At 41.6% G+C, this 27,831-nt stretch overlaps 1 protein-coding gene across 6 annotated transcripts in view; it reads right to left on the bottom strand.

Moving 5' to 3' along the window:
• plce1 (phospholipase C epsilon 1) overlaps positions 1 to 27,831 on the bottom strand; it is a 245,765-nt gene that overhangs the window by 73,784 nt on the left and 144,150 nt on the right. For all 6 annotated transcript variants that reach the window (XM_062976167.1, XM_062976168.1, XM_008115322.3 and 3 more), the window contains one exon: positions 18,107 to 18,423. In XM_062976167.1, coding sequence (XP_062832237.1) covers positions 18,107 to 18,423 — 317 coding nt within the window. The remainder of the gene's footprint in view (positions 1 to 18,106; positions 18,424 to 27,831) is intronic.

The following is a 27,831-nucleotide window of genomic DNA, read 5'->3' as shown; positions in this document are numbered from 1 at the left end:
AAAAAGCATTGTGGTTCAGGAGATAAAACTTAACATTATCAAACCCTTCTACTTTTCCAGCAGATATAGTGTCTACCTTAAAATTATATACAGGCAATTATATACCGGCAGAGATGCTCATACTATGCATATCTGTTCACATCTAAGTTTCAGTGAATCTAACAAGGCATGCATTCGGCTTTCATGCAGATACAGGCAGTCCCCAAGTTACGAACAAGATAGGTTTTGTAGGTTTGTTGTTAAGCTGAATTTGTTTGTAAGTCGGAACAGGTACATTTTAAAAGTGTAACTGCATATATATATATTTCCTACGCACTGGAGATCATAGGAAAGAGTTAACATTTCTGTGGTGTTTATTTTGATGTCTGTGACCCTGTTCAACAGATTTCACCTCGCTTTTTGTTCCTGTGAGAAACCGATTTTGAAAAAAAATGCTTGTTCTGGAAACAAGGATTGGTGATAAAGCTTCAGCCGAGACACCTTTTTGCCATGATAATAACTTTTTCAGGAGTGAAGTTTCCTTCCTAGAGGTAGATAACACTTCCTGTTGTCTCACCACTGTTCATTTGTAAGTCAGATGTTTGTAACTCAGGGATTGTCTGTATAGAATTGCAATCATGGTAACCCTAAAAATCAAAGAACAGTTAAATTAGATTGGCTAAACTACAGTGTCAAATCTCTGGCATTGCATGAAGAACCTTTGAAGCAGGCTTGTGTTCACAAACATCTACCTCTTCTCACCGCATCTCATTACTGTATTTCCTTTACAAGTGTGAAGCAAAACTTATCTTATCATTTCCTCTAAACCAGTAAACTATTATTTACATTTTCCTTGCAATCACAGAAATCACAATTTTCAAATTTAAGTTTGCAAAGCAAAGACATACCACATCTCAGTTTGCCCTTTCTTTGTTTTAGGTGAAATAGAAAGCAATAGTTTACTGCTCATTAAGGAAAGTGAAGATGGAATTGTGGGATTTAAACAGAGCATCAAATATTATAGAATATTACATGAAGTGCCTTTACATTTCAACATATGCATATCATCATGATGCATCTTATCCAGAATTGATCAAACAAAAAGGGAGCAAGCTTGTTTTCTGCTGCCCTGCATACTAGGAATGATGAACAATGGCTTCAAACAGGAAAGGAGATTCCACCTGAACATCAGGAAGAACTTCCTCACTGTGAGAGCTGTTCGGCAGTGAAACTCTCTGCCCCAGACTGTGGTGGAGGCTCCTTCTTTGGAGGCTTTTAAGCAGAGGCTGGATGGCCATCTGTCGGGGGTGCTTTGAATGTGATTTCTCCTGACATTTCGCCCACATCTATGGCAGGCATCCTCAGAGGTTGTGAGGTCTGTTGGAAACTAGGCAAGGAAGGTTTATATATCTGTGGAATGTCCAGGGTGGGAGAAAGAACTCTTGTCTGTTTGAGGCAAGTGTGAATGCTGCAATTGGCCACTTTGATTAGCATCCCACCCTGGACCTTCCACAGATATATAGACCCCATTTGCCTAGTTTCCAACAGACATCACAACCTCTGAGGATGCCTGCAATAGATAAAACGTCAGGAGAAAATGCTTCTGGAACATGTCCATACAGCCCGGAAAACTCACAGCAACCCAATGATTCCGGCCATAAAAGCCTATAACAACACACATTGGTTTGTTTCTTAATTATTAAGCTTCCAAAGTGGCTGTTTTGTGATTCTTGTTTATTGATTCTTGCTCCAACAAAGATGTGAATTCTTTAGATATGTCAAATTGATACTCAACTTCAAACTGTGCCTCTCCCAGTATTTCTTTATATAGCTCATGGCCTAGGGCATGTCTTAATAGTGCAGCTCTGTACTACAAAATGGATACAAAACTGTAGAAGGGAATAAAGCTAATTTACCAAGGCACAAATCAAGTAGAAAATACTGAGTGCATACTAATAATATGACAACAGTGGGGGTGGGGTGGGAGCGGAAATCAGCCCTTCACTGGAATAAAAAATGGATCAGTGGATAGTCTTGAAAGGAAAGTATGCTAATAAGGACCACCTACCATTTAAATCTTGTTACACACTACTTCAAATATGCTCTTCCAAGAAAGGAGTGGAAAATGTCTGATATCTGTACAAACAGTATTTTTCAAAAGGTTCTGCAAAACCAGTCAACAGTTCTAAAAATTCTGAAGTAGCAAAGAGGATTGTTTATTTACATTCCACTCCTTAAGCAAAAAATGGTAGTTGTAAGACCTCTCTGTTATAATGATAAAGATTTAAGATTCAATCCTATACACACCCTATACACACACAATCTCACTGACTTCAATGGAGCTTATTTCTATAGATATGCTAGGTTGAATGGGAAATTGTCAGGCATGAGAATGCTGAAAAATTTGAAATGTTACTTGTTTTTCAGAAAATAAAAGTTTCCATGACTCAAGAAGCAACTCTTGAATGGTTCGGACGAAAATGTAAGTCTGAAGCATATGACATAACAGAGCCAAAACATCAATAATGATTGTTCAGTCTTAAAATTAATAGAGCAAGATCTTTCTTAGGATTCATATATTGTCACCAGGAGCTCCCAGTGGCGCAATGTGTTAAACCAGGGGTCCCAAACTAAGGCCCGGGGGCCACATGCAGCCCATCAAAGCCATTTACCTGGCCCCTGCAGTGGCAGCTCCCTCCTCCTCCACCGAGGAAGGTGCGTGCAGTGCGAGGTAGGAAGGAAAGGCGCGCACCTTTCCCGTCTCCTCTCTCGCCTGGTGCGTGCCTTCCAAAGCTTTGCTTGTTTATAATGGTATTTTAATTATTATTTAATTAATAATTAATTATTAAGGGGTACTTTGCTAGTGCTTTTGGTGCACAAAGGCAGAAGGAGGTTGGACTAAATGGCCCAAGGTGTCTCTTCCAACCCTCTTTATTATTTTTATTATGATTATGATTAACATTGAGGCTGCATTTATTCCTGTTTTGTTTTTTTTTTACTTCAAAATAAGATATGTACAGTGTGCACTGCATAGGAATTTGTTCATAGTTTTTAAAAAAACTATAGTCCGCCCCTCCAATGGTCTGAGGGACCGTAAACTGGCCCCCTGTTTAAAAAGTTTCGGGACCCCTGTGTTAAACCCTTGTGCCAGCAGGACTGCTGATCGACAGGTTGGAGATTCAAATCCAGGGAGTGTGTGATCTCCCATCTGTCAGCTCCAGCTTCCCATGCGGGGACATGAGAAAAGCCTCCAACAGGATGGTAAAACATCAGGCATCCCCAGGGCAACGTCCTTGCAGATGGCCAATTCTCTCTCACCAGAAGTGACTTGCGGTTTCTTAAGTCACTCCTGACACACAAAGAAAATCAGAAACTAAGACTAGCTGGAGAAAGTGCATTTTTCTCCTTTATGTGGAGTATAATAGCGCACAATAAACAACAGTATAGTTTGCATTGTATAATTTACTTATTGGGTAAACCCCAATAAAGCCATGCAACCTATTAAGAAAGAACAGCAATATCCACTTCAATGTTTTCTTTATTTACAAATATTGCTGTATATAAAAGCCCCCCAAAAAATAAATATTAAAAATACAATGCGTTTGTATACTCAACAAAGAAAAATAACATGGGTGTGCTTTTTCTGGGCAAGAAAGAATTGTGGAATCATAGCCTACCCTAAATTTTACAAAATCATATGACATTGTTCGGTATAGTCTGAAATAGATCTTTCCTCGGATATTTCAATAGAGAGTTGTCACTAAACTGGAGAAATGGCTCCTTATACATAAGGCTCATCTATTTAGGTCTGAACAAGCATCCTGAAATTTTGTTTGGAAATTCAAACAAAATGGTTGCAACAAGGTTCTTATCCCATCATACCAGGATCAGACAAAAAACAAGTTATTGCATACAACAGCTATTTCAGAATATACATCTTAAGTAGAGCAGGGATGTCAAGCTCATTTTCACCGAGGGCCACGTCAGCATTATGGTTGCCTTCAAAGGGCCATTTGTAATTTTAGGGCAAATGTTAAGGCCCCGATCCCTCTGTCAAGCACTGGCTATATTCTCTGTGTCTGCTGCATTTGAGGATGCAGGCAGGGCTGGGAATGATGGGAATTGCAACCCAATGGCACTTGTGGAGGGGGCAAGCTTGTTTTTGCGGCTCTGGAAACTAGGTCACGGAGTCATGGATTCAAATTGCATTAGAAAGAACTTCCTGATGGTAAGAGAAGTTCAGCAGTGGAATATGCTTCCTTAGATTCTGTTGGGGCCTCCTTCTCTGGAGGCCTTTAAGCAGAGGATGAATAGCCATCTGTTGGGAGAGATTGGATTGTGCCTTCCTGTCTGGCAGAAGAGGGTTGGATGGGATAGCCCTTGGGGTCTCTTCCAACACTAGGATTCTATGTGGCTCTGAGGTTATGGAAAGCCTAAAGGTCAGACTCATATCCACAACTCTTGAATCTAAATTCAAACCCCGCTCTCCTAACTAAATAGAACAAAAGGCAGCCTCCCAGATGTGACTGTATCACAACTCCCATGAGTTCCAGTCATGATGTCTAAGGAGGAGGAATGCATGAGTTATTGTCCAGTATCTGGCCGGCCAATCTTTACCTAGTCTTCGAATAAAGCTATGTGATGGGCAGTTAACTTTTTTAGTGACTGCAACTCCTATTAACATGTACAATAGGAGACAGGACATCAAATCCATATAAAATGGATAGAATTTGCTCAAATCTGCAACCCATTCCAGCCAGTAGAGGTCACTGTGGAGCACACAGTCCCTGTGCGCTATACCATTTCCAGCCACTGGAGGGGGTGGCAATTGCATCTCCTAGTATATATGTGTACGTTTTCCCGCTTCAAATTTGGCAGTTTGTTTGCATGCATTCGGACATCATGGGTCAAATAAATTGACGTGGTGGGCCGAACTAGGCCCACGGGCCTTGCATTTGACACATGTGATGTAGAGTATGCGGCAAAAGTTAGTGTCAGAGACTGTACATGCATAGATGATGACTGCATGAATCCTTCTCATCCTGTGTAAATTGTAATAATATATTTACTTACCTGATAGTGCATCTCAGTGAATTATGTGGGACTTAATTCTGTGTAAGGATGTATAGGAGTCTCCTATAAATATCATTGTCTTGAGGACAATTATCGCTTGATAATAAGGCAGTTTTCATATTTTTTTCTTTCTCTATTGTATTTTGGAAGTACAGTAGAGTCTCACTTATCCAACATAAACGGGCCGGCAGAATGTTGGATAAGAGAATATGTTGGATAATAAGGATGCACTAAGGAAAAACCTATTAAACATCAAATTAGGTTATGATTTTACAAATTAAGCACCAAAACATCATGTTATACAACAAATTTGACAGAAAAAGTAGTTCAATACACAGTAATGCTATGTAGTAATTACTGTATTTACTAATTTAGCACCAAAATATCACGATGTATTGAAAACGTTGACTACAAAAATGCGTTGGATAATCCAGAACGTTGGATAAGCGAGTGAGACTCTACTGTAATAGAAATCTTAAGTCACTCAGCTCTGTAATGTTTGTATTTCCCTTTAACTTCACTCAAGGTAATTAATTAACTTTCTAATTAAATACTGGAATTAAATAGCCTCACCCAGTATTATTTCAATGCACTTGTCCATCTGATTGAGAATAAATAGAGGTGTGCAATTCAGCCAAAAGGCATGATGTTTCGAGGTCCATTATCAGCTGACCCCTCATTCTGTTTACCAGGAAGTTAGTTGAATCGGGAAGGGTGTGGCCATTTTCATTCGGCAAATATTCAGCCCATTGGCTACAATGGAAACTTTAAAGGCTCAATCTTCAGCCATTTTTGAGGCCTATCTGCATGAAACCTACCTCAGTTTTAGACCCCATGTATAACTGCAGGCCTGCCAAGTTTCAAAGCAATTCACCAATCTACTGGGGTTTTTAAAAAATTATTTTAAGTTTTAACTATAACATTTTTTAAAATAAGAGAGGGTTCTGAGAATTGCAGTTGCCGGTTGTGTCCATTCTCAGCCAATCAGAGCATGGACACTACCAGGCTTTTTATTGGCTGAGAAACAGAGAGAGAGAAACTTCAACTCCCATCATGCTCCGAGAGGAACTCAGACTTTTCAATGCCTGTCCCATGCAAGTGCTGCTGGGAAAGCGAGTTCCCAACAGGGCCCTCTCTGGAGGAGCCTAGAAAACTTTCCAAAAAGAAATAGACGGATGCTGCTGCTGCTAGGGAAGGAGAAAGGACACTGCAATAATCCCATCTTCTCCAGGACCCCCACAGCAGACTTCTGCCTCAGGTATATTACTGTGATGAACCATGGGCCTTGTAGTCCTGCTCAGGACATTGCAATTCCTGATGAAGATGAAAACTTGGGTTTTTTACCTTCCCAGTCTGAACTGGATTCCTCTCAGCCTGATCTTTCCCAGGCAGATCTGGGAACCTTGCACCTGCAAGAAAGTTGTGCCCCAGAAGTATGTCAAACAACCCCAGAGCCTTCTTCTCCCGTGTTCTTGCGCCGGGAGTTTTGTAAACAACAGAGAAGTTTGGATTCAGCTTCGCGCAGGAGTGCGAGGATAGCAGCTAAGAATGTTGCCAATTAACACTGGTTCTCGTGAGAATCTTTGAGGAGTTTAACATCTGGTCTCAGAGTTTAGCTTTCGTTTCTGATTCCCAGAGAACCGCTTTGGTGAGAAAGTTGGACTCTATATAGGTGTTTTGCCCGCGTAGCAACTTCGCGGAGTCAATTCGTCAGCCTACGGAGCGAGTCGTGTCTGGACAGCGCGCTCCGATTCAAGCCTCGCTTCAGCTCAAGCCTTGCCTTGCTATCCAGCCTTCGCCTTGCTTCCCAGCCTTGTTTATCTACGGACTTTGCCTTGTTTCCCAGGACTAATCCTTGCCTTGTTTCACGGATTTTACCAAGTTATTCCACGGACCTTGTTCTCGTTCTTAGTTACCTTGTTCCACGTTCAAGCCTTGTTTCAAGTATTCAAGTTATTTCCTAGCCACGCTCAAGTTTTATGGACTAAAGGACCTTGTCATCTCCCCTCACTTTGCTTGGCAAAGTGAGTGTTTCGGTTATTGGATTACAACTTTGGACCTTAATATTTCTTATTGGACATTGCTTTTTTGGACTAATTCTGACCTTTCCTGAAGGGTCTAATTCTGGACTATTTTCTATACTTGTTTTTATTAACTTTATATATTCCTTCAATAAAGATATTAGATAGATTCTGGCCTCTGTGTATGGTTATTGGTGCCTCTGCCGCCTGGGTCGTGACAGTTTGACTCCGCCACCCATAAGCACCAACTAACCGAGGCCAGGATGTCTACCGGAGCCGCGCCGGCTGGACAGCCGCTCAGCTACACCATCAGCAAGGACGAAGTGGACCGCATCCGTGACAGACTCAACGCGCAGGATGGAGAAATAAAAGGGTTGAGGGAGCGCGGAGTTCGCCTCCCGGCCATGGCGTTGCCTACCAAGTTTTCTGGAGAAGCTGCTAAGGTTCATGTTTTCCGCCGCCAATGTCAAGCTTATCTAGAGGCCCGTGATGCCGAGTTTCCCCAAGAAGACATCAAGGTGGCGTGGGTCTACAGTCTTCTAGACGGACCAGCGGCTAGCTGGGCGACGGCCCTGTTTGATCAAGCCTCCCCCCACCTAAGTTCAGCACAACGTTTCTTGGATCACCTTAAGGAGACCTGGGGAATCGAGGACAATTTGGAGGCAGCCGGTCACAAACTCCGGCGCCTCCTTCAAGGAGACAGACCCATGTCTCAGTACATAGCCGAGTTCCGTGTGCTGGCCCACAACACCGGCTGGAACGATGTAGCCCTCAGAGGACAATTTCGGGAGGGTCTCAACATTGAAATGCTGGAAGAAATCTCCAAGGTGGATCCTCCCCAGACCCTCGAGGCACTCATTGATCAATGTTTACGGGCTGAAGTCATGATTGCCAACAGGAAACAATGGGTTCGAGGCCAGGGCGGTAGAGCCGGGGCAAAACCCCCCGCTCCCGCCAGTGTTCAGCCACGTCCGGTGTGGAGACCCCCACCGCCAACCCCATACCCCAGAGGAGGCGAGGAGGTGCCGATGCAGTTGGGCAATGTGCGTCCCAGACTAGATGCCGCCGAGAAGGCCCGTCGTCAACGCTTGAACCTCTGCTGGTACTGCGGGAACGGGGGCCACTTCGCCAGAGAGTGCCCAGCCAAAGGGAAACCGGCCGCCCGTCTTGCGGCGGCGTCCTCCACGGAGTCGAAGGCGTCTGAGCCGACTGGCACACAGCCGGCGGGGGAAGCCAACGACCGGGTGTAGAGAGGCTCGCCAACCCGGTCAAAAAATCCATCCAAGAGCCGCCTACCGGGGTCCTGTTCCTTCTCGTGGTCACATTGTGGTCAGCAAAAAGGGGACCCGTCATGATCCACGCCATGATAGACTCTGGAGCTACCAACAATTTCATCGATAGAGAGTATGCCGACTCTCTGGGATTACAATATCATGATTTCAAGAATGCCCGTGTGGTGCAAGCCATAGACGGCCGCCCTCTCAAGACGGGCCCCGTAAGCCAGTGGTCGGAACCCACCAGGATGTGGATAAGGGAACATATGGAAGAGATTTCCTTCTTTGTTACCGAGGTTCCCCATTTCCCTGTGATTTTGGGAATTCCATGGCTGACACTCCACGACCCTAACATCTCCTGGTCCAACAGAGAACTGCAGTTTGCTTCACCGTACTGCCAAAACCATTGCCTCGTAGCCAAGGTATGCCATGCCACAGACACCGAGCCCATCATCACCTTGCCAAAGAAGTACTCCGAGTACTGGGATGTATTCAATGAGAAAGAAGCCGAGAAATTACCCCCACATAGACCTTATGACTGTGCCATTGACTTGGTGGAGGGGGCTCCGATCCCGCGAGGGCATCTCTACTCCCTGACTGAACCAGAGCAAGAAGCTCTCAGGGAATTCTTAGAGACAAACCTTCGCAAGGGGTTCATCAGACCCTCTCAATCCCCAGCCGCCTCCCCAGTGATGTTTGTGAAGAAGAAGTCAGGGGAATTACGCTTGGTGGTGGACTACAGAGCATTGAACAATATCACCAAGCGGAACAGCTATCCCCTGCCCTTAATCTCGGATCTACTGGACCGACTTCGAGGAGCCAAGGTCTACACCAAGCTGGATCTTCGGGGGGCTTATAATCTAGTTCGCATCAGAGAAGGGGACGAGTGGAAGACCGCCTTCCAGACTAAATTCGGATTATTCGAGTCCCGAGTTATGAATTTCGGTTTATGCGGAGCTCCCGCAACGTTCCAGCATTTTGTCAACGATATTTTTCAGGACTATCTGGACAGGTTCTTGATAATCTACCTGGACGATTTTTTGGTGTTTTCCAGATCACAATCAGAACATGAGAACCACGTCAAAATGGTGTTGCAACGATTGCGGGATCATGGACTTTATGCCAAGCTAGAAAAATGCGCTTTTGATCTACAAGAGGTAGATTTCCTTGGCTACCGCATCTCGCCTCTAGGGCTTTCCATGGATCCAGCCAAAGTTTCAGCAGTATTGGAATGGCGGGCGCCAACTAACAAGAAAGAGGTGCAGCGTTTCTTGGGGTTCGCGAACTATTACCGCAAGTTCATTCCAGATTTTGCCCACTGGTCTGACCCAATCACTAGCTGCATCCGTGGAAAACAGCCCTTCCGCTGGACTGATCAAGCAGAGAAAGGGTTCCAGCAACTAAAGAAATTATTCACGTCCCAGCCAATTCTACAGCACCCAGATCCTGGAACCCCTTTTGTTGTGCAAGCGGACGCCTCGGATGTGGCAATTGGGGCTGTACTCTTACAACCGGTGGGAGACCACCTTCATCCCTGTGCCTTTTACTCCCGTCAACTAACCACACCAGAGAAAAATTATACCATTTGGGAAAAAGAACTACTGGCCATAAAGGCAGCTTTTGAAACTTGGAGACATTGGCTAGAAGGGGCCAAATTTCCCATTGAAGTCCACACTGATCATCGAAATCTAGAACACCTAAGAACTGCCCGCAAACTAAATCAAAGGCAGCAACGTTGGGCTTTATTCTTTGAACGTTTCAACTTCCAGATCCATTATGTGACCCCAGCCCAAACCAAGCAAGCAGACGCCCTGTCACGTAAACCGGAATACGCTGCAGGACGCAAGGAGACCTTTGAATCCCAACTGCTACAACCCGAGAACTTTGCCACGCTCACGGTGGGGAACACCAAATCCATTCCCATTGGTTCAACTTCCCCTCCTCCAGGACCCATCTGTGCTCAAGAAATCAGGGCTAGTCAGCAAGCAGATGCCTGGGCGCAGGACCAACTTCGCCAAGGTCTGCATTTTCCCTTTTCGCTTAAAGATGGGCTGCTCTGCTATAGAAATCATGTTTATATCCCACCCGGACCGGGCAGGGAAAAAGCGCTTCGTCTGTGTCATGACTGCAAACCAGCAGGACACTTCGGACTATTTAAAACCATGCATTTGATCCTAAGAGATTTTTGGTGGCCCAAGATCCGCAAGGATGTGGAAAAATATGTCAACACCTGCCCAGTATGCCAGCGCTCCAAGATACGAAGGGAGAAGCCCTCAGGGCTTTTACACCCCCTTCCTACCCCATCTCGCCCATGGGAAATAATTTCCGCGGATTTCATCACTGACCTACCACCTTCCTGTGGATTCACCACGATCTTAGTGGTGGTGGACCTATTCACCAAGTTAGCCCATTTCATTCCCTGCGAAGGCCTTCCCACGGCCAAAGAAACTGCGGATCTATTTCTTCAGCATGTTTTCAGACTACATGGATTGCCCAAGAGTTTAGTCACAGACCGTGGATCTCAATTCACCTCTCGTTTTTGGAAGGCACTACAAAAACTACTGGGCATAGACTCTCGCTTATCTTCAGCTCATCATCCCCAAACAGATGGGCAAACGGAGCGCACCAATGCCACTTTGGAGCAGTATCTTCGCTGTTATGTAAACTACCAACAGGACAATTGGGCTTCTCTGTTACCACTGTCTGAGTTTGCCTACAATAATGGAGTTCAAGCTTCTACAAAAGAAACGCCGTTCTTTGCAAACTACGGTTTCCATCCACGTTTCTTTCCCCCTGTCATTGAAACTTCAGAAGTTCCCGCAGCAGAGGATTGGCTGCAGGAACTCACAGCGGTGCAACAACTTTTGCTCCAGCAACTGGACCAAGCCAAAGAGGACTATAAACGCCACGCTGACAAACACCGCCAGCCGGGCCCTGAAATCAAGGTAGGAGATCGGGTTTTTCTGTCCACTCGCTTTCTGCCCTCCCACCGCCCTTGCCGGAAGTTAGATGCCCGCTTTATTGGCCCCTATCCAGTGGTGGCGCAATTAAACCCCGTGACTTTCAAACTCCAACTTCCGCGTTCAATGCGCATTCACCCAGTGTTTCACCGTTCCCTGCTCCTTCCGGCGGATGGTGTACGTCCTGATACAGACCAACCGGCCCCCCCTCCTGTTTTGATGAATGGGGAGGAGGAGTTCGAGGTTGAGGACATTTTGGATTCTCGCTTTCATCGCCGCCGCCTACAATATCTCATTGACTGGGTGGGTTTTGGCCCTGAGGAACGCTCTTGGGAAGACGCCTCCACAGTCCATGCTCCTGATCTAACCCGTCGCTTCCATCTGACCTATCCCACCAAACCGCGACCTCGCGCCTCGGGGAGAGGACCCCAGTTTGGGAGGGGCCCTGAGGAGGGGGATAGTGTGATGAACCATGGGCCTTGTAGTCCTGCTCAGGACATTGCAATTCCTGATGAAGATGAAAACTTGGGTTTTTTACCTTCCCAGTCTGAACTGGATTCCTCTCAGCCTGATCTTTCCCAGGCAGATCTGGGAACCTTGCACCTGCAAGAAAGTTGTGCCCCAGAAGTATGTCAAACAACCCCAGAGCCTTCTTCTCCCGTGTTCTTGCGCCGGGAGTTTTGTAAACAACAGAGAAGTTTGGATTCAGCTTCGCGCAGGAGTGCGAGGATAGCAGCTAAGAATGTTGCCAATTAACACTGGTTCTCGTGAGAATCTTTGAGGAGTTTAACATCTGGTCTCAGAGTTTAGCTTTCGTTTCTGATTCCCAGAGAACCGCTTTGGTGAGAAAGTTGGACTCTATATAGGTGTTTTGCCCGCGTAGCAACTTCGCGGAGTCAATTCGTCAGCCTACGGAGCGAGTCGTGTCTGGACAGCGCGCTCCGATTCAAGCCTCGCTTCAGCTCAAGCCTTGCCTTGCTATCCAGCCTTCGCCTTGCTTCCCAGCCTTGTTTATCTACGGACTTTGCCTTGTTTCCCAGGACTAATCCTTGCCTTGTTTCACGGATTTTACCAAGTTATTCCACGGACCTTGTTCTCGTTCTTAGTTACCTTGTTCCACGTTCAAGCCTTGTTTCAAGTATTCAAGTTATTTCCTAGCCACGCTCAAGTTTTATGGACTAAAGGACCTTGTCATCTCCCCTCACTTTGCTTGGCAAAGTGAGTGTTTCGGTTATTGGATTACAACTTTGGACCTTAATATTTCTTATTGGACATTGCTTTTTTGGACTAATTCTGACCTTTCCTGAAGGGTCTAATTCTGGACTATTTTCTATACTTGTTTTTATTAACTTTATATATTCCTTCAATAAAGATATTAGATAGATTCTGGCCTCTGTGTATGGTTATTGGTGCCTCTGCCGCCTGGGTCGTGACAATTACAGACCTAACTCTCTCCTCTCCAGGAGCCAATAAAATCCGGCTCCCTTAATCCATTTTGCTGGGCTTTGAGGTTCCCTCCTCCCAGTTCTGTTTTCGGAGATTATATAAAACGGACCACCAAACATTACAAATAATTTTTCCTCAGACCTATTCAGGCCTAATAGAGTACACATGCTTACTGCCTTTTTCCAGGTTCTACGTGGAGCAAGCTGTCATTTTCTATAGGATTTGCCCTGTTACAGCAATGGATCATCAAATGCAGGTGAAAAAGATACAGGCTTGGCAGATTCCATAACTGTTTCTTAAATGGTAAGGAAATCTTACAAAAAATATAAGAAAACACTGATTTTTAGCTGCAACTACAAAATAGAGAAAAGAAAGGGGAGAAATCCCATTAATTGCTATTCAAGGTACTCATCATGCTCTGTTACACCTATGACAGAATGAATTGTACGGGACCGTGGAACATTTTCTTTTGATTGCTTACAATGAGAAACCCCCAGTTACCTATTAGAATAATATCTACAAAACACAATACTTTAATTGCAATAAATTTTGTATCTGAAGTAAATACTCCAGTATACCTATGCAAAATAATGTTTAAAAGATAATAATTTGCAAAGGTAATAGCTAGAGGGTTGTGGGTTTTTTGGTAAGATATTCTACAGTTAATGATACAAACATAAGAGAACTGTACACTTTGCTTCTGTATTGAAGTTCTCTAAAATATATCTAAAATATGAGTTACATTTATTTTAAAATCAAGATATATTTTTCTAAGCAAAGATTTTATTAAAAGTCTATTTTAAATTCTATATTAAAAGAACATGTAATGTTTTAATGTTCTATTTGTTGATCAGCTGTTATAAAAGTTAAGGCTCTTATACAGATTAATTTGGTAATAAAGTTATGTGACTCCACTACCCAAGAGACAGTTTATAAAAAGAATGAATAACCACATTATGTCAAGTGTCTTTCTCAAGAAACAAAAACTATTAAGTAGTATACATCAGTTTTTGCATTCATCAAAACTTTGCTAAAATGCACAATATTACATGTTCTAAGATTTGTATAGTAATTGTTCAGTGGAAGGAAAGGACAATGGTATGAAATAGTTGTCTCCCATTAAGTATCAAGAGTATGCCATCTAAAAATTCATTCTGGCTCCCACAATATAAATATCGTGCATTATTTTCACAAACAGTGCCAGAAAGACAGCAAGCAGTTACGGTTTTTTGCCAACCAAAGCATGGCTCTTTCCGTAGGAATTCTCTTTTAAATATATAAACAGAGATGAACAGAAAAACATGGCTGCTAACAGAGCCTGGGAAATATATTGAACATACAACAAATATTGTAAATATAAAGAAATAATATATATTTAAACCTTTCCAAATTGGCACTGTAATTACATTTTGCAAAAATGCATGCTATTATGTAAAGAAAAGCCCTCAATCTGTACTATTATTGACAAATGTCTGAAATTAAACTTAAATAAAACAACACTTGAATATGGTCTTTAATTTTTAGATGTCACAAACAGTTAGGGGAAAACTCCCCTGACATCAAAACGTGCAAGCTAAAGCCACAAGACATGAGACCAAGAGATAGTTAAAATCAAATTACTGACCACGATATTATAAACTGCAGAAGAGATGAAAGCATATATTAAAAGCAATATTCACAAAGTTTAAAATTTGGGAAGTCCCCCATATTTTAAGAGAGTCACAGATCCTACTAATAAAATGGATGCCAGAATAATAACAAATACTTTAGCAGAACAGGCACTATAGTTTTGGTATAGTTTCTAGTTCAGGAATGTCTCAAGCCCTGAAGTTTTGGGGCCAAGACCTGAGACCACGAGATAGACCGGTAATATCTATTATAGATAGATATTAGTCCTGAGCATTTGCATAGAATCGCTATCTGTTTTGGTTTGTTTCATTCGTAAGGCCCCGTTTTCATTTTTGAGCACCTCTCCCAAAAATGGCCGCTTTCACAAATGAGCTTTCCCGTCCAAGGTCCGAAAAAACTGAATATTATTGGCATTAGCGGCAAAGCACTAGGGCCTACATCTGAGCGGGCCTGACGCTCGGAACTCAGCTGTAGGCCCTGCTAGGGGCTGTAGGCTCTGCAAAAGCCTACATCTGAGCGCGTTGAATGTTGAGTAAGAGGCGCTTGACGAAAATCAGCCGGACAAACAGCTACCTTTCCCGCTCCCCCCTTTTTTAAACTGATATTTCCGTTCGGGAGCGGTTTGTACTATTTCATGCCATCCAAATGGACGGAACGATACGAAAACACCAAATAAACAGATGAGATGGTAACCAGGCCCATGACTAGTACACACATGCCCACATTCATGTACAAATACAGTAGAGTCTCACTTATCCAACGTTCTGGATTATCCAACGCATTTTTGCAGTCAATGTTTTCAATACATCATGATATTTTGGTGCTAAATTCGTAAATACAGTAATTACTACATAGCATTAGTGCATATTGAACTACTTTTTCTGTCAAATTTGTTGTATAACACGATGTTTTGGTGCTTAATTCGTAAAATCATAACCTAATTTGATGTTTAATAGGCTTCTCCTTAATCTCTCCTTGTTATCCAACGTATTCGCTTATCCAACGTTCTGCCGGCCCGTTTATGTTGGATAAGTGAGACTCTACTGTATACAATATTTTTCTGTCTGAAAATTAAGATAGAAATCAATGCTACAGGGCTGTTCCAAGGTCAAGCTAAAATGAGGAGGATATTCCTTCTTACTTACACCCATAGCATTCCCTGCATTTATCAAGCTTGTAACTCTATTGAAAAAAGGGATAAGATTAGTCTTGCATGACTTGTTTTTGAGAAATCCATGTTGACTTTTAGTTATCACAGCATTCTTTTCTAAATTATTACAAACTGCCTCCTTAATGATCTGCTCCAGAATTTTTCCTGATATTGATATCAGGCTGACTGGTTGGCAATAGTTTGGTTCCACTTTTTCCCCTTCTTGAAGATAGAGACAACATTTGCCCTCCTCCAGTTTGCTGGGGGCCCTTCTACACAGGTCCAAAATCCATGATGGGTTCCGGATTAGCCCGAGGTGTCCAAATACTACAGGTTTACTCTGGGTTTTTTAAAAAAAAACCCTGCAAAGATCTAAACCTTTCAATAAGGTCTGGATCTTTGCAGGTGTTGGGCCTGTGGGGATTGACTCTCAGGACTGCCTTCACGAGGAACAGGAATGGCCCTCCTGTTCTCCAAGAATTCTCAAAGACAAAATCTGGAAACTCAGGACCAGGCCTCAAGATATGACTATGCTGAGCTTTTGAAATTTTGAGCTTTCATGTCCCCTGATTTAATAATAGACTAATGTTGTTTATGGAAAATCTCCAAACTGACATTAGAACAACATGAAGGTTGCTCTCTTTCAAACAAACTTCAAACAATGTTATAAAAATTCCTTTGTTGTGGTAGCACTAGAAGAAGAAGAAAGAAAATCCGAGGACAGCATCAAACTCAGGAAGGATTGAAAGAAGTATTGAAAATAGTCCTGAAAAATAGGAAATCTAACATAAATAGAAATATGCTCAATGCTTTTCCATAAAGGCCTACTTCAGGAGGAACAAATATCCCCTTATCCTAGTAATACAACATCCTTACTGCTGCTCACAAAGAGGGTTCTTGCAACTCAAAATCAAGTGACACTGTGAAGCTATACCATCTTTTTCTCTGTAATGGATTTTTTCTTGTAAGAAAAATGAGTGCAGCTAATTGATGGTAAGATTGTCTGAACCTCACATATAGAGCTATGTGACTGCACAGCACAATTATTCAGTTGGAAGTACCATTGTTTTACTATGGAAACTATATTCTAATTTCTGTGATAAAGGGCTTTATTAAAATGTGTTGACCAACTCAACACTTTATTTAATTACATTGATTTTTAAAGCTCAGCATCTCTTCCTTATTTTACTGGGCTTTAAAATGCTCTGGTTAAGAGTTTAAAATTGTCCTTCCTAAAATCCCAATGATTGTGGTTCAGTGTATGTAGCAAGTTTCCTTTCAGACATTACAAAAGAAGACAGCCAACAGAATACATGAGTATATCACACATCCTGTTATGGCAACTCCTCCAATGCTTGGCCCTAATTCATGTTTTCCACTAATGCTACTCAGAGAAATTAATTTCTAGCTCTTTTCTCCTTCTCCTTCCATACTTGTAAGAAGCACAACAGCATGAAGTTACTCTGAAAACTACTTTACATGGACTACATTGGCTTTCACTAAAGTTGTGCAAAACCAATCCACTCTATTGCACCAGAATATCTGGTCATTTGAGGGCACCAGTGCTTCAGAACAGGTTATGGCACAAATCTTCTATCACATTCAAATACATTAGACATCTATTGGGAAAAATAGCTGAAGAAAAGAAATGGATTAAGATTTGTTTCAGTGGGAAAAGTACCTAGATCAAGAGAACAGCTTCATTAAGAACAATTACGGCCTATGAGGGTGCTTAATTAGGTTTATCCAGATTATGATTAAAGTACCTGTGAGCTGTTAATACAATCTAGAAACATCAGTTTCATAATGTTCTATGAAGATTATTAAGAATATCATGTTTAGGCCAAAAGAAAACAATCCAGAGATTTAAGGCTCACCCTGCTCAAGAGTTGAAATTTGCTTTAACCAAAACTATCGTGTCAAAAACACTGAGGTTGCTGCCAACACCAGGCATGCTCAACCACCTGCTAGTCTCAATTTTGAGCTAAGGTGTATTACTAATGTTTGCTTTTTGCCTACATTTAAAACATTCAGGGCCTGTGGCTCACTGTTTGGATTTAGCCCAGAGCTTTCAACAGTTACTTTATTGGGTTACAACTCATAGAATATCCTAGCCAGCATATCCACAGGCCAAAGTAACTATAGGATTCTGGCATTCATCATCCAAAAAGTATTGTTTCCAAGTTCTGGACTACCTACCATTTAAATTTCCCATTGGGTTCTGGATCTGCCACTGCAGTAATTGCAGCAGAACTTGATAGGTAAGAAGAAATATTTTAATTTACTCCAGTGCCCTGACAAAATATTGCCTACGGGTGCTGTAGGATATTTTAATGGATTTAAAATCAATCGCCTTGTGTCACCAAGAGTGTGGCTTTCCCATTATATACAGTCATCAAAAGGGCAAGTGATACCACTAGAGCCCATTTTATCAATGAACCCTCATATCTAGGGTGACTGTACAGGGGTGGAAGATAAAGAATACTTTCATCCATCATTCATCCATTTTGGCCATCATTTCCATCATCAATGGAAACCATACACAAAAATAGTTTAAAAAAATCCCCATCCTACCTCATTGAATCTTGTCACTAGATCTTCAACAGCACTGTGTTCCCCATTTGAAGCTGAAAGAAGTGTTGCAGAAATTGAAGCTTTAATAGTTGAAAGTTTGTTCTGGCACTCAGCATTCCCCAAATCTCTGGTTAAGAAGCAGAGGTAGTCAATGGGCAATACTTTTCTGTAAAGATCCTGCTCTTGCTCAGTCAGAATGCTAGCAACCTCCTCGGGAAACTGAATGAGATGCTGCAGATCTACAAGCTCTTTGCTGATACCAGCTACAGCAGAAGTAAGGACATTTGATCCAGCCATAGATGAACTCAATTTTCGTTCTAAAACAAAGAAGACACAAAATCATAATTAGCTAGTTTCCCCAATGTTACCAATTTCTGTGAGGGACTTGTAACAGATGTCCCAGATCTAGAACCATGCCAACCACCATCACCCCAAATGTGACAAAATGACACTTATCAGAAGAATAGTTACATAAGAGCACAATAGTTCTTGTGTTAGTTCTTATTGTACTTTTGTTAAGTATAAGGGGAAACCCTCAGAAGCTACTATAGTGTATATGGGGAGCAGAAAGCTAAATATAGTAGATCTTCTAGTTTCATGGGGGCTAGGGCATAAGACCCTCACAAAAGTGGGAAAATCATAAAAATCTTAATCCCCTGGAAACCATGTGCCTGTGCCCAAATGGGGACCATCTTGGCTTGAATAGTCCTTTTCCTTGTTTTTTTTTCTTAGATGCAGAGTAGCTGAGCAAAAGCGACCAATCCATATTTTGCATACCCACCTGCCAGCTGGATCTTTCCTATTTGTTTTTCTGTTTCCCTGGGAAGCAGCCTAACCAGGGTAAAAACCCAGAACCAAATGCTGGCTGATGTGTTTTGCCTGGACATGCTTGGGGCTGGTGGCAGAAGTGGCAAATGGGGCCTGCTTCTTGATGCCACTGGCTGGGATGGGTGAGGTTGAGTTGGCAGCCCCAGTGAAGCAGCTGTGGACTAAGAAGCCCGTCCTTCTGCTGCCACCGTCACAGAGGTGCTTCTGCCCAGTGCTGCCACTTGTATACAGGAGGAAAAAGAAGCAGTGGTAGAGGATGAAGGGGCACAGCCAGGGGATGGCCGGGGAGGCCGGATTACAGCAGCAGCAGGGGCAACAAATAATCCATGAATGATCAAGTTTGTGAAAGAGAAGACAACGAGAAGGTCACTCCAGCCAAGCCTGCCAATCAATGAATAGATACCTGGGTTGAAATTCATTGGCTGGTGGTTCCTGTTTCTTCCTGGGGTTGCACAAAGCCATCAAAACACAGTTCTTATCTTACAGTGCTACGTTTTGTCATAATTGTGCTGTGTGTGGACATAGGAGACAAGCCCCCATTTCTTTTTTTGTATCAAGCTCCATAATGATGTAATAATTATCCTTCCTAATACATCAGATATATTCTCACTCCTTTTTTGGATTATATAAGTAAATTATAGCACTGTCATAGTCCCTTTACAAACAAACAAAAAAACCATTCCCTCGTAGATTTTCATAATATTATGGTGATTCCTGTTTTCCTATCCTTTACATTTCTATACTTATCTACTACTTATATATATCCATTTTTCCCCTTCCCTCTCAAATTCCTTAATGTTCACCAGCTTATTTTCCTAAAATTGGCCAGTGGACATTTTCAGATAGACCATGACTGCCTGATAAGACTCTCAAAGTGATACCAGGCCTCCAATGGTAAGCCGTGTATTTTATTTTACACAACTAAACAGAATATTAGTTTTATAGAAAGAAAACTGGTGATATTCAGAGGAAAGCATACACTCCATACATCTTCCCCATGTATCCTCCAAAACACTGAAACCAGGCAACATCATAGACAAAACAGGCCCACATAATTTCCCAGGGCCTTCTAGTTGAGGTCAAGTCAATCCTGAGTCCTTACTTTACTAGTCATTAAAAGACAATTTTAATAGGTTGGCTGTGCCACCAGAAAAAAAAAACCCATCAGTGTGAAGCCAATACATCCCGTTTTCCTCCCTAAGAATGCAGTAGGGCTTTAGCAAAGTGTAGGGGATTTACAGAAAAGAAACAGGAAAGTGCCTAGTGACTCAAGGCTGATGCACCAAAGTTTTTAAAAGAATATACAAATGAGGAAGGCACCAAGGAATGTCTATGGTTGAGAGACATGTGCTAGTACCACAAAGGGAATGCTTTTTCCTAAAGCTTTTTACAAACCTCTGATTAGAAGATTAATTTTAATGAAAGTTGGCATTTTTAAAAATCCAGAAAACCTGCACAAAATAGCCCTGTAAATTATTAATTATAAATCGTCACCCATTGTCAAATCAGGCTGGTACAGCTAAAACATAGTTCTTTCTACATACACAAAAAAAAGGATGTATGTCTTAAAAAATTAACAGTAAAAACCAGTGATACCAAGACTTTAACCCAGGGATCATTCATTCACTGATTTAGGACCTCATCAAAAGAAGTTGCCTAACACAGATGACAGTGGGGGCTTCGTTGGACAGTATGGCAAATCTGATGGATAGCGGGGTAATCCGTTGGCCCATGTCCCGTAGCACCATCCTCCCCATCACACGGGGAAAACTTAGCTTCATGGCTCCCTGATCCCCCGCGCTGCACCCCATGTTCTCCATGCCTCTTCTTTGGATGCACCCAGCACAGTTCAGGGACGGAGCCTCACTAGAATTAGCTCTACGTAGTTTGTTGGGATCCAGTGGGCTTCGTCCCCAAACTGTGCTGGATGCATCCTACGACAGGTAAAAATCTCAATGTGATGAGGTCCTTAGAGCAGTGGTTCTCAACCTGTAGGTCGCCGGGTGTTTTGGCCTATAACTTCCAGTTTACCAGCTGTTCAGATTTCTGGGAGTTGAAGGTCAAAACATCTGGAGACCCACACGTTGAGAACCATTGCCTTAAAATATTAATACCCTACATCTTACAATTTGCTAATTTGAGAGGAACAGAAAAATTGTATTTTTGTGGCTGCATTCCCACAGCCTCCCAATCCTCCTCAAGTAACAAACAAAACTACTCAAATCTTAAACAGTGTTGCCTTCCATCAGTGGCTGATATCTCAAAATCACATTCTAATCCATGAACCTATGGAGGGGAGAGCCAAAATACAGATCAGAAGTTTCAGTTCTGTTTTTAGCCAGATTTTATGGAGATCTAACCTATTGGAGGTGGGAAACATAATCCGACAACTTCTGCAGCCACACAGTTTGCTTTAAATGATGAAGAAACCCAGAGAAGGACATCTGAACATTAGTCAAACGTGCAGGAGATTAACATATGCACTTGAGCTTCATTCACAGACAGAGCTCTAAGATACAAGTCAGGTTGTCATGCTTGTCTAAGATTAAGTCCTGGGTAACAATTGTTTTGCCATTCACCAACCTGGAAATCACCAGCAGTATTTTCAACCTAATGATATAGTTAACAATGTAGTGTTTCTAGGAGAGATGATTTAAGGCAACCTGCTCTCCCATGATATTTCAACTGTTTCCTGTTTCCGTATCCCCCCCTGCACTGTACAATTGCCACCACTGCTCTCTGGATCCCATCATCTTCACTCCTACACTTTAAAAAAGTTGTTTCCAAGAGGTCTAGTAATGCACTTGGTTTCCTTTGGTTTAAGTGGGCTCCACCTCTTTTATACATGCTTATCTCGCCCCAAAACATTGCCCAGCAATTAACAAATCTAAATCCTTCCTGAGCAAGGCACTATCTCTTGGTCTATCTTACCACACACGTTGTTGTGAGGATGGGATTAAAGCTCTGTAGTCTGAGAACAAACAGGTCAAAGAATTCTGAAGATCTTCAGAAACAATGCTTTTATCTTGCACTTGAAAAGGTACTGTTTGTCCTCACACAACTCAAGTCATTTCTGTGATGAAAATCAAAACATTGGGAGGAGTTATAGCCCTGTCTCTTTGCATTTTAATAGACAATAGCCAGCTTAACAGCTCACAAAAGAAAAACAGTGATAGTATCAGACCACATCTAAATATGAATGAATCTACTGTATTTAGGGTTACAGTTGTAACAGAAGTTCCTGGCTCAGCGGTGAAAGGGGAAAAAAATACAAAGTGGGGAATTTAATAAGTAACAAATTTGGGCATATTGCTTTTCTGCATAAATGGAACAGTTATTTGTTTTATGACTTTGTGAATGTTATTAAGTGATTAGACCCAAATGTTTGGAAACAACCCAGACAGTTATGCAAAAAGGGGCAACCAATACATCATTTCCACTGAAACATTTGTTTGTTCCACCTAGGATTATTTTAATCATTTTGCACTAAACTATAAGAGCTGTTTTTCAAAAGAGGGTTAAAAAAACAGAGTAAAACAATGTTTTGCTTTCAAAGCAAGTCTCATCTGATCCACTCAATGTACTCATTTAGCTCAGTCCACCCAAGATTCAAGGCATATTTTTCAGGAATACAAAATCAGGTTTTTAAGTTTGCGATCGTGCTTAATCAGTACTGAGTTAAAAATCTTTCCAGAGGCAGGTTGTGAGAAGAATCATATGGCCACTGTACAACTTGTCCTATTCTCGATTTAAACTTTCTGACAAATGGCAGAGCCTGGGGGCAATAATTTCATATCCAGCCTTTTCTTCCTGCTCCTGTCACACTTGCTTCCTTGTTTGCTAATATCAAGCCAGACCGAAAAATTCGATTGACTGTAATATTTGCTTGGGTTTGGGTGGGCTCTAATAAGAGTAGTATTGTGATTTTGTTGTGGCTTTTCCTAATGGACTAAATCTCCTGTGGTTTCTTTGCTACCATGACAAATTTGTCATATTGCCTAAAATGAGGTTGACGTAATGTAAATACATAACCTACTGTGAAGAATATGTGCTTGTTGTTAAGAACTTTATTTGATCTATATATTTCTGGAACTAGTAGTGCCATAGACCCACTGTTGTAGTCCTTTTAGTTTTGCATGAGTAAGGATGCTCTACAATACATGGTTACATATCTCTTTTGTAGAATTCCAGGACAAAATGAGATCTGTCACAATCACGACAATCACATTATAGAAAGAGGGGAAAGATTTTTTTTACTGGCAAGTGACAAGGTGATTCTGCTCCAACATAAAGTGCCACTCTGCTATAGTGAACCAAAAGCCATAGCAGAGCACTTGATGAACCAACCTGGACACAGCATATTATTTGAGAACACAGAAATGCTGAACCACTCTAACAACCACAATGTCAGACTACATAGACAAGCCACTGAAATCCACAAGCATGTGGACAATTTCAACAGAAAGGAGAAAACAATGAAAATGAACAAAATCTGGCCACCAGTATTAAAAAAAATGCTAAAACGAGGACAGTAAATAAAGAATAACACTCAGAAAACAGGGGAATTCCAGACAGGAAACAATCAGGGCCAGCTAACACTTCCCAACAAAGGATTCCCCCAGGCAGGGAGCAGCCAGGCTTTGAAGCTCCAAGGCTATTTAATGCTAATCAAGGTGGCCAATTGCAACATTCACATCTGCCTCAAACAGATAAGAGTTCTTTCTCCCACCCTGGGCATTCCACTGACATATAAACCCCACTTGCCTAGTTTCCAACAGACCTCACAACCACTGAGGATGCCTGCCATAGATATGACCAAAACGTCAGGAGAAAATGCTTCTGGAACATGGCCATACAGCCTGGAAAACTCACAGCAACCCAACTAAAGTATTGCTTGCTTCACTCTAACTTTAAGTGTTATAGAAGAAATATATACTTTTTTCCCCATACAACTCACTGAAACATAAATAATCATTAACAGGCTCTTGAACCCTATTACCTATTCTGTACTGCTTTCCAATACATTTCGATTTCTTTTATACATCTCACAGTTTGCAATACTTATCGTTAACACAACTCTATACTCATCTTGGAAATACTGCTACAGAGTTGCTTATGTTATAGCCAAGGGTCATTCACCATCCATTTTCAACATTTAGAGACAAATTACTGCAAGGTCCTAGAACATGCATGTAATTTTCACTTATGATTACAGGTTGTGCAATAATGGAAAAGACTAATACTGAATATCATATGTATGAGTACAATCTTTCCAAGAAATTATTGTTTCTAATTATGAAAGCTGACACTTTGCTGATTTGTAAAATCAGCAAAGTTTTATACAAAACTTTCAGATAAGGGCTTTAGGAGGAAGAAAGGAGAAATTGCTCTCATAACTCTTGGATCTTAACTCTAATAATGCCATTTAAAAAAGGAAATGTACCTGCAGTATGTTGTTCAGCGGACTGTTCTGGACGAGTCAGCCATTAGAGTTTCATAAAGTCCATCATGGATTTCCTATCTCTAAGAACACAACAGTTATGTCCTTGTCTTTCTAAAGTCTCTCCATTAGTTATGTAGATTGTCTGAGAATGAATGCATCTATTATCAGAGAATGAATGCATCCCATACTTACAATTGTTAGTGGCCATAAAAAAGATACAATAAAGAATTTTTAAAAACCTTTTTGTGGTTGGCCTTGTTTTCTTGTTCAGCTCTCTTTCATAGTTGTGGTTGAAGAAGTTGTATGTAATTTATATAGGTTTTCATCTCTATGACAGTCTGGGAGGTTTCTTTTTTTAAAAAAAGCAAGTGAATATGAGCCAACATACTTCTCATGCTCTAAGTACTGAGAAAATAGCTCTCTGGGCTGCCTATCTCTCCTGTCATTTCTCCTCCTACTTTGTTTGTGTTCTCTTTGAAATAAGAGCATGTTAATGATTTATTGCTATAAATCAACAAAGGAATTATCAAAAGTAAAATTCTTTTCTATCTCCTGTCACTTTAAACTTTGCAGTGCATCAAATATATTTCTGCCATTCTTTTTGGTATATTAATTACAATGATGGCTATTTTTAAATTTTATTCCTCTGAAGATGTCAGTCACAAATGTAGGCAAAACGTCAGGAGAAAAATGCTGCTAGAACATGGCTATACAGCCTGGAAACCACACTACACTCCAGTTTATTCTATGGTTAGACTCAGTTAAGGAAGCCATGACCCTGAGTTTACAGGGCCTGAACAGGGTTTTTGATAAAAAGGTGTTGTGGAGGTCTGTCATTCCCTAGGGTACCGTAGGTCTAGGTTACCTTCACAGCAATTAACAACAAATTTGAATCAGATATTTCCAAAAACTAATAACACAAGCCAAGAAGTATTTTTCATCAGATGTAATTTTAGGTCATTCTTATAGAGTTTTTTGCACTGAATTCAGATTTGTGTTTATTTGTTCTCTATCACATGTAGTATTTGCAATGAGGCTAATAGAATAATTAATGCATTTACACACTGATATCAATTAGCTTCTATTATTCAGTTAGCCCAGGCATGGGCAAACTTTATTGCCTTGGGGCCGCACTGTCGGCCTGGCCATGAGGGAGGGCAGCCAGACACATGCTGGGTGGGTGGGACAGGCACGGGAGGGAAGGGATCTGGGAGAGGGAGGAACCAGGAGGGGGTGGGGAAGGGTCCTATTCATCCTCACGTTGTCCTCCTGGCATAAGGACAGGGATGTTCACCCCATCCTTATGCCAGTACAAAAATGAGACATGTGATGATTGTCCCAATCCTCCTCCTAAATACTCCTCCCTCGATCTTTGGGCTGTCCTCTCAGCATTATGCCAGGAGGAGGGCAAGACAGGTGACATCCGAGAGTGTTCCGGAGGACTCTCACCATTATGTGCCTTCTTCCAGCCGACCTCCTGGCAAAAGTACAAGGCTGCTCGTCATGGCCGAGAACGTTCCAGAAGGCTCTCGGCTGCTGCATGCCTTCCTCCCCAGTCCTTTCTGCATAAGAATGCAGCAGGCATTCTTAGGCCCAGAGACCAGGGGAAATGAGGAGGGCCTAAGGTAGGTGCCCAGGGGGCCACATCCGGCCCCCGGGACTCAGTTTGCCCATGTCTGGATTAGCCTCTTCGTAAAAACTACACGACAGAGAAAAAATAAACACAGATCTGAACTCAGCACAAAAGACTCTATAAGAATGACCTAAAATTATTTCTGATGAAAAATACTTGTTGCCCTGTGTTACACAAATATGATGTGAATTGTACAAACTTTACAGTAGTCTGCTGCAATGTACAATTAATCATATTTTTAAAAATTGACGTGATGGAAAAAATAAAGACATATTAAAAATCAGAATAATATTTATTTAAACTGTGCTGCTTTCATTTCTGATGATTACAAAAAAGTTTGATTTTGTTGGCTTGTGTAATTTTAAATATATTTTTAATTTTTAAAATCTGAAATATTGATATCAGCAGTCACATTTCAATCCATTATAACTAACCTAAAGCTTTGTAGCTTAATTACATTTTATTCAATAAACATTAAACCAAAACAGTATAGATTAAGTCTGTACAATTGTGACTCAGATTCAGCCTGTTTTTAAATTGAATATTACAAAAAGCTCAACATAATAGTAGAAGATAATGAGGCACAGCAGGGTAGTAACTAACCACACACTAAAAAATAATAATCCAAAAACACAATATGGATAAAAAGTAGGCCCTTCTTGCAGAGGTGAAAATTGCTTTGACAATTTCATAAAATACGTGAAGCAGTCAATGCTACAGCTGAACAAAACATCTTGGAGAAACTGAGCAAAAACTGAGCTAGAAAGGTGGACGTTATTCCAAAACCTTCTTTTAAATTCACTTGGTACTGATCTGCTAGATTGATAACTTTATTTGCATCATACAGCAAGTCAGGGATCACAAGACCTCTAACAGCTCTTTTACACATGCATTAAAACCCGGAAAAAACCAGGATAAAAGTGTGTGTGGGGGGGGGGGGGAGTTGGCTAAATGATATTCTGCGAAATCGGTTAACAGATGAAAAGCACATGTTTAAAACCCAATTCTGGCCGAAAGAATATGCATATTCCCATGACTGTATATCTTTGCAGTCATGGAAAACACGTGACTTTCTTCCCATCCCCCTTTGTGGACTGTTCCAGTGCATGTACACATTTTAAAAGCCCGAAACAGCGGATCAGGGCTGTCAAAAAATGGAGCCAAAGACACACAGGTGGCTCAATCTAAGCACAGTTGGAAAGCAATAACAATTAGAATTCTCTGCAACCATTCCTTTGTTCTGATCTTACTACATTAAACAGAGCTTGAATTTATACTTGGGTGAGGAGAGAGAATAAGAAATTTGCTTGTGTGTGTACACTGAGGTATCATCATGAGCACATATACAATCCAGCACAACTCCGAGAGAACTTGATGTCAGGTCCTACTTACTTAATTTGCATTTTGATGTCGTCTGGAAGTGCCCTAAGCTAACATGATTATGTACTTGTTAGATGCAGTTTCAATAAGGAGAATTGTGAGAGTGACTATCTTCCCACTTTTCCACAGCTCCTCCATATGGCCTAAATGCTTGTTCAAGAGGACTAGGAAACCCACCAGATCTGAGCTTTGGTGCTGAAGAAGGCTGCAGTATGGAGGGGCTGAAAATCCCATGCTACTACATTTTATTCTGTAGAATTATTTTTATTTGTTCTATCATGCAAACAGTGTACTTTTCTGGTATTCTGCAAAAAAAGATAAATCAGAGAAAGGCTCTTGCTGACATTCACACAACATGAGAAACAAACAACAAAACTTCAGTACAAACAAAAACAAACAAAAAGAGTAATGGATTCCAAAGATCTGATACTACAGAATCCT

This window comes from Anolis carolinensis, chromosome 3, assembly GCF_035594765.1.
Source record: "Anolis carolinensis isolate JA03-04 chromosome 3, rAnoCar3.1.pri, whole genome shotgun sequence".
Lineage (NCBI taxonomy): Eukaryota > Metazoa > Chordata > Lepidosauria > Squamata > Dactyloidae > Anolis > Anolis carolinensis.
This window is presented reverse-complemented; position numbering and strand designations above follow the sequence as displayed.